This window comes from Limulus polyphemus, unplaced genomic scaffold (genome assembly GCF_000517525.1).
Source record: "Limulus polyphemus unplaced genomic scaffold, Limulus_polyphemus-2.1.2 Scaffold2083, whole genome shotgun sequence".
NCBI classification, from domain to species: domain Eukaryota; kingdom Metazoa; phylum Arthropoda; class Merostomata; order Xiphosura; family Limulidae; genus Limulus; species Limulus polyphemus.
The window spans coordinates 91,430-106,587 of NW_013667693.1; the positions used below are offsets into that span (position 1 = coordinate 91,430).

Here is a 15,158-nt window from a genome sequence, read left to right on the forward strand (position 1 = left end):
AATAACCAAAAAATACATAAGTTACTTTATCAATACTATAGATTCCACTCTAATTTATCAAGCTTAGTAATTAAGCTGTATTTGGGTCTAAAAAAATACAAAGTTTCAAGCAGACTAAAGACTCACCTCACCAGCTTGAAGATTTGTATCAAAGAATGAGATGACATCATAATACTTGAAAATGGATGAGAAAGCCATTAGGGGACATTCTGAGCTTTTGATTGGTTATTCATGTCATATATATAAGTGAATATAAGAGAGCATTTCCAAAAATGGAAAGAGGTGGGGGGGGGGCACGGTGTTTGATTCAGTACATGAGCAATATCTTGGCAAATAGAAAAGATAAGAGGTTCTTATTTTATATTCTAGCTTGTCAATATTAGTAGTTTGAGTTTCTAATTCGTATGAAACTATAGACTTAGTATTTTGGCATCACAAACATCTAATTTGAACCAGTGCTGCATTCAACATACCACATGACACACAAAAATTGATGTTTATCTGTGTTTTTTAATATTTACTTTTAAATTTAGAAATTAACTAATGTATAATACTAAAATTTTAATTATAGTCTACAATTTGATACTAAACAGTGTAATTAACTATGACATACTGACTTTATACTTTTAGTTGAGAAGGCAAACAATTGGTGGTGGGTGCTACCATCTAGTTGCTTTCTTTACAGTTGGTAGTTCAAAATTAGGGACAACAGGAAGTTTGATATAACTAAAAAAAAACTTGCTCAGCTTCGGATGCATACATAGTGAACTCGCACACAACATGATACTTGGTCATACTATATTTCAGGCAACATCATGTGTATGTTTATTTGTATACAACTTACAAACTAACCATGTCTGTTAATCATATTTATCGTGTTTGAACTAAACTGTAGTGTAGTTTTAATTTACTATATGCTTATGTACAAATGTAACCAGTGCTAAATTACTTAGGGTATTCATGCAATGAAGAGGAGGATGTGGATGTTCAACCTCTTTCCTCAGCCATAAGCTTTTAAAATTTCTCCAAAACACACATTTACTAGGAAGATTCAGTTGTGATAGCTGAATACGTATCTATAATCTGAAATACTTTAAAACAATGTAACCGTTATAATACACATGTAAGATGCAGGTTTCAGTCTTTCAACTGTGAATACTCTTTGTTTGGTGCACAAATCCATAATTAATGACTTCTTATTTTACGTATTGCTACTATTGATTTTTTTTCTGAAATTTTTTTAATAATAGTCTAATGTTTAAAAGAAGAAAAATCATTTCATTTTCTTGTCAAAAATCCAGAGGCTCTCTAAGAGTAATTATGATTAAAATATTTTGGTATCATCTCAGTTATGTGCTTAAGATTGGCATACTAAAATATAACTCTTATTCTAGATGTTTTAATTCTTCAGTTTATTTTAGAACAGTATGGAAGAAAATATAATTTGAAATAAAGCTTGAACATGTGCCTTTTAGAATGAAGTGCACAGATGCATGTAGTTGAGTGACCACAAAAAATTGAAGATGTTCTCCCTGCTTTCTCTCTCAGCAGGATGTTATACATATTTTTAGTTATCATAAGTACAGGAGTACTTAGAGTAGGAATGGGCCAGATGAGCAGTATGTGCAATACAAATTTAATTTCAAACACATTACAAACAGCATGTAAATAGAACTTTATAAGTACTTTAAACACATCGTTGAGTAGTAAACAAACTAATTGCAGAGTAACAAGCTACCAAAGCACTTGAGAAAGTCAGTAGGGTAAAAATTAAAATTTCCTCAGACCACAAGTTTGTTAATTTGACTGCCTGACTAACATTGTCAAAAAGGCATAGCTCTCCTGTTTTCACCTTATGTAAATGCAAATGATTCAGTTATGCTACCTTGGTTAAAAGTAACAACCTGCCTTCATATCATGTGTGGGTGCATGACTGCTTATGCACACGTGCCATGTGATAGGTGTTTTACCAATAATTGGTTCGGCAATTGGAGTTGGGCCGATTATTGCATAATCTGGTGACAGTTAGAATTGGTAGAATTTGTTGAATTTCCCAATCTTGGAAAACCGAGAAATTAAAAATAACACTACACAGGATACTTTATTCACAACAACAATCTTCTGATTAAAAAGTATGCTTACAATCATGACTGACCCTGTACTTTTTCCTTTTTGTTTTGACACAAAACATTAAACATTATTCACCATAGAATAAAGTATCATCATTTAAAACAATCTGTTTGTGATTTTTTTTTGCGTGGCACATTTATTGATAAATTCAACCATTTCAAATTTAATGAAGCTTCAAAGTACATTCTCTGCCATAGTTGTAATAATCAGAAACACTATCAGTTAGTTTGTTTTCATGAGTTGTGACATTTAACTGATCAAGCCGCACAAGCTTGAAGTAATTGAAAATAGTAGAAAAAAATTCATAATGGTGATATTTCAGTTATTTGGCTAGTTGGAATAATTTGCAAAAAAATAATTTTGATTAGTTGATTATTTTCTTAACATTTATTGATTTAATCATGATATTAACTAATTGATTATTTTTATGTAACTAACTGATGTAGTTGAATTAATTGACTAACTCTGTTTACATTACTTGATCTTTTAATGTGGTGTGCTTCTCAAAATACATCATAAATAGGAAATTATACCAATTTTTCAAAAAGATATTTCACTTCATAAAAAAAATTACATTGGTTAAAGCAACGTTGTTTATAGATAAAGTAAAATGGAGGCATTATAGCTGGTGAGTAAAAGATAGCTTAAGTAAACAAATTTCTTCAAGGTTGTGATAATATTTACATCACTGTTATCTCTTCAGTAACAAAAGATTAGGTTATATATATATATATATATTAAAGGGTTGAAACATTTGTGAAGATATGTTGAGTAGTTTAATACTAATCTAATATTTACCTAAGTTCTAAGATTGAGAGAATAGTTTGTTGTTAGATATTTTTATCACGAGAAAAAAGTCTCCCCTATTTACAATATTTTGAAATCTTAAAGGTGCAATTGCTCCGAGACCCAGGTGCATTGATTCAGTGCACCTGTTGTATGGCTTCTTTTATTGCATTGCAATAAAGAACTATTGGATGAAATGAAACTTCTGAGTTACTTCCTACAGATTATGTAGCTTCTGCAAATAAAATTTCTTATTTCTATGTGATATTTATATGGATTTGCAGTTTTGAAATTTCAAAAATGATTTGTGATATTTTTTTGCAGATTTTAATTACTGATATTTAAGTCTTCATACATTCTTTTAAAACCTTTCTTTAAAGTATTTATTTTATTAAAATGGAAATTTTATTTTTGTTTTCATTTGAAAAACAATGCACACAGTTTCACTATATTCATCGTTACTGGCATACAATAAAAATAGCTTTTAACATACCAAAATTATAAACAACAGATGTTTTTATTGAATAAATTTCAATTCTGAAATTTTTGTTTTCCTTAATTCTTGGAAGAAAACTGAAGTATTTTCCATAATTTTCTGAATTCAGTGGTGCAGTTTCCCTTGAGTTGATGTACCCACCCAGGCATGAAAAGAGTTAATAGAAACATAACACACATTAGTTACGTACTGGCAATAAAGCTATATTTTCTTTTTTTGAAGTTTTAATTAGCAGTTACTGGACAAAGAATGTGTGAGTTGGGTTAATTCTGTAAAAAGTAATCAATCTTTAACAGCATCTTTACCTTGTTCCCTGAAGAAGAAAAAAGAGCTGATAGTTTTTTATTCATTAAGATATCAATCTCTTTAATACTCAAAATTACAGAAATGTTGCTATTGGTCTTAATCTGTGAATTCTACGTAGATGATATTAAGCACAACAAATACGTGCAAAGTTAATTGTGACTAATTTTTCAGTTATTTGTTTTTAACCAACTGTATTTAGTAAACACAGGAATATATAGAACATTTTATGTATTTGTGGTACAGGTGTAAAAGCCACCTGAAAATGTCTCATGTTTAGTCAAAAACTTGGAGAGCAGTTCACATTCGATGTGATGCACTACTCTATTGGTGTAATATCATATTTTGTTAGGGTTTAAATCACAAACACCTACTATAGATGTTGGATTTAGAATTAAAGGAGACTGGTACATATTATTTGGAATTTTTGTTTATGTTTAGTGAATGGAAACATGGCAAATTTAGCAGAACAGGCAGATCGACTTCTTGATTTCAGTCAGAAGCTTGACATTAATGTTCTGGATAACATAGTAAATTGTATGTATGTTGGAGAAGGGAGTCAGGTATGTGACTTATTTTTACATGGATAGAATTTACACCTAAGTTTTCTTAAAAACATTTATTCACCTAATCTACAGTTTTATCCAAACTTTTATGGAACTGAAATTTTGCCCAAAATCTGTATTTTAAATATAAATTTTCTTAAAATTTTAGATCATTAGGTGGTACTGAGATATTTTACCGTTAATTCACATAAACTTGCTGAGACGACATGAAATGAAGGTTGAATCTTTTTTAAAGTTTAATGAACATTTACATTACAAATGTTCAACATTTTTCAGAGTTTATCATAAAAATATCTTATGATTATTTATTACTATATTTGAGAGGCTTCAGGCTTATTTCCCTAAATAAATTCAAGCAAAATATGATTTGGCTGATACATTACATTAATTTGGTCAAATTATTCATATATGAGAAAAATAATTAGATGTGGCTAAATTGTACTGGTTTTTGAAAATTTAGAATGTTTCCATATTTTTATAATGCAAGTTTTGTACAATATTTATAAATATTTAGTCCTCTTTCTTCATTCTTAATTTTATTTGTTTTTATGATTTTATCCAAGTAAATGTTTGAATTTCCTCTGAATAATGTTTTACACCAAACAACTTTGTGTTTAAAATAAAACTTATTACTACTGTTTCATTGTGTGTATTATAGGGGGATATGTGTATATAATGTTATTTATTTCCATCCATTCATGCATGTATATAGAGTACAACTGAAGACTTCAAATGAATGTTAGATTTTAATGTTATTTTCCCCAATCAATTTACAGCATAATGACACAGGTTCCTTAATCTTGAGCTCTGTAAATTCAAGATGTAGTTGCATCAATATTAGTCTGTAAGACATTGGTGAAGAACAAAAAATACAGCATAGTGACACAGTCTCCTTAATCTTGAGCTCTGTAAATTCAAGATGTAGTTGCATCAATATTAGTCTGTAAGACATTGGTGAAGAACAAAAAATACAGCATAGTGACACAGGTTCCTTAATCTTGAGCTCTGTAAATTCAAGATGTAGTTGCATCAATATTAGTCTGTAAGACATTGGTGAAGAACAAAAAAAAAAAGATATTATAAAATGTCGCTGTTTCTAGAGAAACAGTCTTCTCTAAATGAGAGATTTATTTAACAATGGTCAGGTTTTGACTATTTTGAATCATACCATCCAAATACTTAACAAAAATTGGAATGTGACAGTTCACAACGAGTCTGAAATCCACTTATTTGTGGTTCAAATATGAAAGCAGAAGTTTAATGGTGTTTTGATTATAAACTGTGAAGAGTGAATCACTAGGGGTGGGGGTTGGTGTGGTCTGAAAAGTCACATTTTCCAATTTTTGTATTCTGATGGTAAATATACTAAAAAAATCTCCTAAGTAATACCTGATTGTCATTGTGATGTGATAGTGTTAAGATTCAAGAGTTATTGTAGTGGTATGGGGTTTGTTTTTATGGCAGGGGTTGGGTGCTTTGACTCCTTTAGATAGATAAAACATATTCATAGTTTACATGAATACTATTGCTAATTGTATCCATTCCACAGTGCTACATTTCCACCCTGATGAACAAGTATTCTTCCAAATAATATTGCAACAATCCATTACTGTTATACTGTTTGAAACTGGTTAGAAGAGCTTGACAAACATTGTCCAGAGATTTCAATCTAATTGAGTAGCTATGGGATTAAGTTGACTGTTGCATTCACTGCTGTAATTCTTTACCAACATCAGAGAATAAACTTTAGACCACACACACACACACACATACTCCTTGAGGAATGAGCTCCTATTAGTCAAGATGCCTTTCAACACCTATGGAGTCTGTGTCTTGGTAGTGGTCCAGTCTGACATTAAGTGGTAGTGAAGTGATTAGACTGTGTGTGTGCATGTATGTATGTATTTCTACCTTTTTATTGAGAGATAGTACTACTTGTAGTTAAATAAGTTAACTAAAATATTTCTTTTAGAGAGCATTGTCATTGTGTGACTTCTTGTTTCAGCAAAGAATGGCTCAGGATATTCTTACCAAATTGAAGGAGCATCCTGATTCATGGACGAGGGTAGACACTATATTGGAATTTTCAAAAAATCAGCAAACCAAATATTATGCACTACAAATTCTAGAAAATGTCATAAAGACAAGATGGAAGATTCTTCCCCGAAACCAGTGTGAAGGTATTCATTAATATTTAGTGTGTTGTACAGCACTATTATTTAATTAGTAAGAAAATACATGTATATATAACTTGAGGTAGTTTTTTTTTCCTTTTTTATTGGTGTTGTTTTTAGAGCTTTTATTTGTAACAAGAAACTTGTGTTTTTAAAGTACTGAGTTATAAAATAAACTTATTTCTGGATTAGTGCCTTAATGCAAAGGTTATGCTAGACTGAAAAATTAGTTTGTGCATTGTTACAACTGTATCTCATTATGAATTACTCAGTTTTATGATACAGTGAACTAGAAAGTAACATAATCCAATTGTTGTGAGATTTGGAAAGAAGAATAATTAGGATCAAAGTATTTTAAAGGAGTTCTGTGGTTTTATGGTTGTAAATAATTAAAAAGATTATAGATGCACTGATAGATATATCAGTAGGCTATTGGATGTTTTTATTATTGTAGCTGATAACATACACTGATAGTTTTGCTTGTTGTTGCTTAAAATGTTGACATTCACTGCACAAATTTCATACATTTTGTATGATTATCAAAATGGACATCATTACACAACTCTCACCATTTCTATGCGCCATTCAAGGAGGCCATCAGTTTCTATGTTATCGAGTATTCTGAATACTGATCTTTTTAATATGAAACTTCTAAAATAGCAGTAATGTTTTTCTGTTAGTTTATTAGAACAATAAGCATCTGAATGTTAATAAAACTATTTTTACAAATATACTAAATTTTATTTTTTCATACATTTTTCTTATAATCCAAAGTGAAATGGACATGAATAATAATAGACTTTGTCTGATATTTCTGTCAACAAAATCAGTGCTGGCAAGATTATGGTTGACACAGTGTACAATGTCAGAGATTACAACATTATTCTGGATTTCCCCCAACTGTATTTGCATTGTATTTTGAAGCTTAAACTGTGTTTTATTCTCTGAAGCAACAAAATTGTTAGGCTGAATTTTGTAAAATAAATTAAATAGTTTCATGCTGTTTTTTTTTTGTGGTGAACTTAATAATTATGTTTACATGTATAGAGTTTCTGCTATAAACTAACAAAGGTTACAGTTCAAAAGTTAATATATGTCTGTGTTCTTATTTTGCTAAGTGTTTCTAAAGGCACTAACTCAAAGTATTTTTTAAACTTTTTTTCATGACTTGTTTTTTATTCATTTTCTGAACTAAATGTATCAGGTTAATACTATGTATGAATTTTTGTTATAAATGCAATCAGAAAGAAAATTCTTTATAGATTATAGTTTTGTCAGTACTGTATGTTACCTGCACTAATATAAATATTGAAATCAGCTTATATGATTGGGTAATCATTGGCTATCAGTGTCATCCAAAAAATTCTTAATTTAGGTGTGTGCGTAATTTACTTTTGGTTGTATACTAAGGTAGCAAATTTGAATGAAACAAATAACTATGAAATTGCAGTATGTACTCTAAGGCTTATAAACTTGAACTAAATGTTTAGGTATATTGAATATGAAGTGTCTTCACACCTCAGTGTAGAGATAGGAGGAATGGTGTATTGTTTTGACATTAGATTTGTTTTGAACATTATTATGCAAATATTTAGCAGTTAAGAATATAAGAATGATATCTGTAGGTATAAAGAAATACATTGTTGGACTTGTTATAAAAACATCTTCTGAACCTGATATTCTTGAGAGAGAAAAGGTGTACCTGAATAAACTGAATATGATTTTAGTCCAGGTAAGTTCATTTTTCAGGGTTTGTGTATGGTGTTTGTGGCTTATTTTTTATGTTTTTTTTTGTAAAGATATTCAATGTGTTGTATAATATATGTACATCATATACAAATTATGTAACCTTCATGGAAACAAGTATAATAAAAAAACATTTTTTATAAACACAAGTAGGGATTAATTTATACGTAACCTATCTAGCAATAGTAATGTAGAATGTTTTAATGCTATAAAAAATATTGAAACAAGAAAGTCAAAACTACAGAAACAGAAACCAAGTTATTTAAAATTTAAAATTTTTTTATCCCTATTTTGGCAAATTACTGTAATTATGTTAGTCTGAGTTAGGTTACATATACATCAATCCCTATTTACAAAATGATTTTTTTTTTTTTATTATTCTTGTAGATTTTCTTTCTATCAGCTATATTTTTGTATTAGCAATATGAAGTATAGGGTGCGTATACCGAATTCAATTTTATTACTCATCAGGATCTCTACAAATGACCCTCTAATTATATGCCAGAAGTAGCACATCATCTATTTTATTTATATATATACATATATGTACTAATATCCTTTTTTGCTACAAGAAAGGAATCATTAGGACCCCAAATGGAAGAGTACTGTGAAAGAATTAGAGTGATAAGTTTCATCAGTTTTTCTGTATGCTTGTCCAGAAAAGTCACTTACTTACTTTGATGAAAATTCATTGAAATAATGAAATTTTCATTCACTCCATAAACACGTATATAGTGGAGTTAGGTGGCTTTACAAGTACTATAAGCCTTAGTTTTGCTCAACCAATACTGTGGACTAGTCATTGTTAATATTCAGATATTTTAAAGGTGGTTTTAAACTGGAAATTTTTATGGCTGTCATTTTGTTTCATCACGATTCCTACTGTTAAGTACTACCATACTTAATGATTAGTGAATTATGATAGTTATTTCTTTCACTTCTTTTTCACTTGTCTGTTTTCTGTATGAAACATTTCACAGATGTCTGTAAGGGTATTAAAATTTTAGTTGGTCATTATGATATACAAGTAATTGATTTTGATAATCAAATATACACAAATTTGTAGCTTGTTTATTTAAAAGTGTTGTTAAAATGTGCAAGGGTGTGAAGTTATTGGATAAGAATTAGCAAGCTTTTTTAGATGTGAGGTTAGAAATAGCAGATGTTGCTCTTGCATCTTACGTTAAAAATATATGGGGGGATTTTATTGTCATGCAAGGTCAAAGAAAGACAAAGGACTTGGTTTGCTTACATTTGTATAGAAGGTCTTTCACTAAATCATTTTATGTAGTATAAATTGATTACCATTATTATAATGTTATTTTTTATGAACAGTTTCTATATTTTATGAGATATTTGGTGTGTTCATTACATGGTGATATATATAAAATACGTAGATGTAAAACACTTGTCACTGTTATTTTATTGGAAAATTGTAATTATTTTCAGATTTTAAAAAGAGAATGGCCAAAAAATTGGCCCACTTTTATCAGTGACATTGTTGGTGCAAGCAAAACAAATGAGAGTTTGTGTCAAAACAACATGGCTATCCTCAAGCTTCTCAGGTGAGCAAGTTAATTCAAAAGTATATGGATTTGAGCAGATAGTTAAGACATCTGATATCTCAGTGAAGGGTCACTTGGTTGAAAACTTAACAATATGTTTGTCTTTTTGTTATCTACTATTTTAAAGTTTTTTTATATTTTCATATTTTGCTTGTTGTATCAACCTATTTAACTAAATAAGACACAATGAAGATGCTAAAATAGTGTTTTTTCTATCTATTGTGAAAATTTTAACTGTCACGTCTTGTCCATGGTTTGAGTGGACATTGCAAGTGCTGGAAAAAAAGTGCAAGGAAAAAAGATTATAATGGAGTATTGTGATCATGAGTTTTAAAATATTCTAGTTTACTCCTTTTCATTTTGTGTAACTTGGTCTTGGCTCAACACGTGTCTTTCAAACTGGAAGCTCTTTGATGGATAATATATTTCTTCTTTGAAATATTTTACTTTATAGGAATCTAAATAAATTATATTTAGTAGTGAAAACAGGAACTTGTAGCCATACCATTTTTGGTTGTTTCTTTAAGTTCATTTCATTGTTTCTTATAAAGCTTGTATGGGTGCTTGAAAACTGGAAAAGCCTGGAAAACTGCTTTCACAAAATCCATTGTTGGAATAAGCTGGAAAATTGGCATTATACTATAGGGTCTTGAGTTTATTTTTAATTTTGTATTTTTTTTAAGCTCTTGCTCTTCACAAATATATTGGATATGATCTAATTTGATATGGCACACTTTTCATGCTTTTAAATTGACTCATCGTTAAGTGTGTTCTCATAGTGTGTTCTCATACGAGTACTATGCTCATCAGAACTAGTGGTTGAGGTTGTGGTTGCAGCTTAATAATGGTTTATTTAGCTGTTTCTTTATTTCTTGAGAGCTATCATTGAAATGCTTTACATTCACTCAAAACTGCCAGGAAGTTCCATTTTAATTACAGATGGCCAGCAGTCATATTTATGCAGAATTGTATACACACACACACAAATAACCCCGTATTCATATATTTAAAAGCCATAGAATCGAAATCTGTCTCCAGATGTGTTCATCCTTTCAGCAGTGGGTTAGATATAATGTGACAGTCAATCTCACTATTAGTAGGTTGGCACTTCAAAATTAGGAATGGTGGCAGGTAGATTTCTTTCTAGTTTTCTAGTATTCATTCCCTAAAGGTTTTCAAACTTTGTAAGATAAAGTTGTACTTATCAAAAGTTTTATGAAGTTGATGTGATTCTAATTTATGGTGTTCATCTGTAAATTTAGGCTACTTGTAGAATATACAAAACACTAGTTTTTAACTCTTTCTAAGAAATTATTTGCCAAATAAATAGATTGAGTTATGATTATTTAATTCCCTTTGTTTAATGTGTAAAGAAACTTGCATGCAGCTTGTAATACCATGTTAAAACAGAAGGTTTTATTAAAGTTGATAAAACCTTGTATTTTAGCGTGGAACATCAACCTGTAAGCTTCTCTTTATATTTATATATCTACATTTAAATAACATTAGAACAACATTTCCTTGGTTGGGTACAAAGCATTTGAGTACTGAATACTCATAAAAACAACATTTAAGGCTCCAACATTGTCATAAGCATGCTTATGAACATATAAAACAATCCTAAGTTGTCTAGAATAATAAAATAAATAAAAACATTCACACTTGATGTAATTTTTATCATAAATTTGAGGCCTATTGTAGTAACATGCCTAGAAGAGTGTATACAGTATTTTTTTCAACAGGTGACTGATAAGTAAATAAGTCCTCATTGCTTAACGTATGGCTTCAGTGATGTAAGTTTGGCATCATAGTGGAAATGATAAAGTTTTCATAAGAGCTTTAATCCTCACAACATTAAGAGATAAATTGAGTAAAATCACTGTAAAAAGACAAAACTGCCTTATCTTTTCCAAAGTCTTTACTAGAATTGTGCCGTATTTTAAGAGGTATTATGTATCATTAAGCATGATAAAGAACAGTTGTCTTATTTCAGCATTGTGTTTTTACATTAATTTTATTTTATTAGCTTTTAGAGATATCCAGTGTCCTATATATCACTGCACATGTTCTTAGTGTTTGGGTGTTAGGAAATAGGTACTGTAGGTAATGCATTATTTAAAAATTTTGTATCAAAATAATTATTTTTTGATGTAACAGTGTAACTGCTGAAAGCTGATATGGAAAATGAAGATGTATATGAGAACAAAAAAACATCTGCAGTTTCGTGATTTTTTTATCACAGATTTTGTATCTATTGGTTTCTAATGCTTGTGGATTGTAACATGAACATTTTTTTTAGTCTTGAATGTTATAATGTGTGTTGGTGTGAAAAGTGCCTAAAATTTCTTCATTATACTTGAAAAATAGCATAAACCCCGTTCTTAGTTCAGTAATGTTATGTCTGATTTATTTTTGTCACAGAAAAACTGTTGTATTAGTAAGTACTGGATAAGGAACTGACAAATAAAAGTATTGTGTTAAAATGAACTTTAAATGAAATGGGTTGTGAAGATATTTATTAAATTCTTTTTTAGTGAAGAAGTATTTGATTTTTCAAGTGGACAAATGACTCAGACTAAAGCTAAACATCTGAAAGACACCATGTGCAGTGAATTTTCCCAAATATTTCAGCTTTGCCAGTTTGTTATGGTAGGTGTTGTAGAATGATAATATAACCATAATTTTTGTAAGTCTAATGTTAGTGTAGTTTTTCTGTTATAATGAAAATGTGCTGCTGGGCATTGTAAGAATAATAAAATTTTGTATAATAATAAATAATATTGAATTGGTGTAATCAACCATCTTTCCTCAGGCACAAATGTTTAACGTTTAGAGTTCAGTACAGTTGTTTAGCCCACATATTGATTAAAAGTAACAATTTCATTTATTTCTCATCTTATTATGCTCACAAAACAGTATTTTTTTTCATCTTACTAATAAGTTTTTGAAGTAAACATAAAATTTTACAAGTATCACAGTATTAACAATTTAAGCCTTTCACTGACTGACTCAAAACTTGAACATTTTGTGAAGTGGTAAAAAAAAAATAATATAGTGCATATTTGAAAACAATCCAAGTGTTATACACAGTCGATCGGAGTTCCCTTTTTATTTTCCTGGATATTCAAATTATATAGCATATTCACAATTTCAAACTATGCCATACTTAAATTACTAAAAACAAGGGCAAGCTTTGCTAAATCTATTACATGTAATTTGTTGGTAATATGAGTCACTTATTAGTAAATTAATTAAAAAGAAAACTTCCTAAATTCTGACAGACCATCACTTTATTGAATTAGTCAAATATTAGCAGTCTTGAATAATTCTCTAATGTTCTCGCATAATGTAATCTTAGAATGTTCGTAGGAATTGCTTCGATATGTTACATACAGTCTCGGACTAATTAAAGCTATGAAAATCAATAATCCATATGACTATATCCATTGTCCAACCTTCATAATGAACAAATATTTGCTTCACAAACAACCTATCTTTAAAAAAATAAGTGTTGTGAGGATTTCACTTTAATACTTTAACATAACTTTACAATAAATATCTATTTGAAATTTTAAAACATTAAATAAAAAGGAATAAAAAATTGATGAAAAAATATGATATGTAGTTTCACATGTTACTGCAATAACTCTCGTGCCACAGGCTCGGCAATTCTGCCAAGCCCATGACCCCAAATTGACCTTTTATTATGTTTAATATGTTTTGTGTATCTTCATGAAATTTCACAAGCTTTCATTAAACATTAGAATTCTATTGTAGACAAAAAAATCTGAATTGTTAATAAAATGTTTTTACTAAACATACATCATGTATACTAGTTAATGTTAGTGTAGCCTATGTAATGTGTAAAGTCTAGTATATTCTAATCCGTTACAGTGATGGCACATAATGAGACACACAATCGGCAAATAATACTGTTTGAATACAAGAAGGGAAACTGCCTCTGTAGCCACAAAGAATATCAAAGAAGTTTATGGAAATGTTTTGAAAGTTTTTAAGTGTCAATGATGGTTCAGCAAATTTTGTTCAGGTGACTTTAGCCTTAAAAACTGTGACGGCAGGGGCTGACATGTTGGAATTGATATTGATGCTCTGAAGATGCTTGTTGAGTCTAACCCATGACAACACCCTCGTGAAATGGCCCTGAAAATGCATGTCTCTCATAGAACAATACGTAAACATCTAAGGAATATGGGAAATCACCATAAAGATGGTGTTTGGTTGCGAACTCTCCGGTGATCATAATTTCCAATGTGTGAACATTGCTTCATCACTTCTGGTGCGTAATGTGAGTGAACCATTTTTGGACAGAATTGTCACCTGTGATGAAAAATGGATCCTCTATGCGAATGTTAAATGCCAAAAACAGTGGCTCAGTTCTAGACAAAAACTACTTCTGACCCCAAAACCTGGACTCCCATCTGCAGAAAATGATATTTTGCATTTGGTGGGACATCAAAGGAGTAATTCATTTCGTACTCCTTAATCCACAGCAAATGTCAGTGCGGAGATCTATAGTCAACAACTGGAATGTTTAAATCAAGCCCTTCATTAGAAATGCCCTTCACTCTACTTCTCCACGACAATGCATGTCCACATGTGGCACAATTGACGCAACACTTGGTTATGGAGTTGGGTTGGGAAGTTCATTTTATGTATCTACTTTTAATAGTCTCTTATAAGTTAATTTATTTGTCTAATTAAATGTTTCCCATTGGCATAATATCATGCCTCTAAGGGAAATATTAAAAGCAAGTTTTTTTTTTTTTTACAGGAAAATTCACAAAATGCACCGCTAGTTAATTCAACTTTGGAAACATTATTGAGGTTTTTGAATTGGATCCCTCTTGGTTACATATTTGAAACAAAGCTGATCAGCACTTTGATCTATAAAGTAAGTTAATGTTACAAGTTGAATTTAAACTGATTACCAAAGCTTTCGTGTTTTGTTGTACATTATGCCAGTAACATAACTTTAATCTTTGGTGGCCATTTCATATTTTATGTAACACATACATGAATGTTAATCATTTAAAATTGAAGATTTAATTTGGGGAAAACTTTTGTCAGAAGGAAGTATAGAAATTCATTCGTATTATAGTGTCTTTTAGTACTTAAAGCATTTTTCTTATTCATGATGTATTGGTACAACAGGTATAGCCCAGAACATGATTTTATATATAAAATGAATTTACATAACTGTTGTCTTCGTTTTTTTAAGGTAGAACCATTATAGGATTGTAAAATACATCTTGAATAAGAATTACATATATAGATTTTTGTTTTTCATTATGTTTCATACAATCCACCTTCAATAACGATTACATATAGATAGTTTTTACTATTAAAAGCCCCCCCCCCCCCCCCCCCCCCC

General features: G+C 30.0%; 1 protein-coding gene across 2 annotated transcripts in view; it reads left to right on the top strand.

The window, feature by feature from the left end:
- Positions 1-15,158, top strand: part of LOC106465877 (exportin-1-like) — a 73,452-nt gene that overhangs the window by 6,258 nt on the left and 52,036 nt on the right. For both annotated transcript variants that reach the window (XM_013926117.2, XM_022393832.1), the window contains exons 3-8: positions 4,157-4,278; positions 6,287-6,461; positions 8,081-8,187; positions 9,651-9,766; positions 12,301-12,415; positions 14,559-14,678. In XM_013926117.2, the coding sequence (XP_013781571.1) occupies positions 4,157-4,278; positions 6,287-6,461; positions 8,081-8,187; positions 9,651-9,766; positions 12,301-12,415; positions 14,559-14,678 (755 nt within the window). The remainder of the gene's footprint in view (positions 1-4,156; positions 4,279-6,286; positions 6,462-8,080; positions 8,188-9,650; positions 9,767-12,300; positions 12,416-14,558; positions 14,679-15,158) is intronic.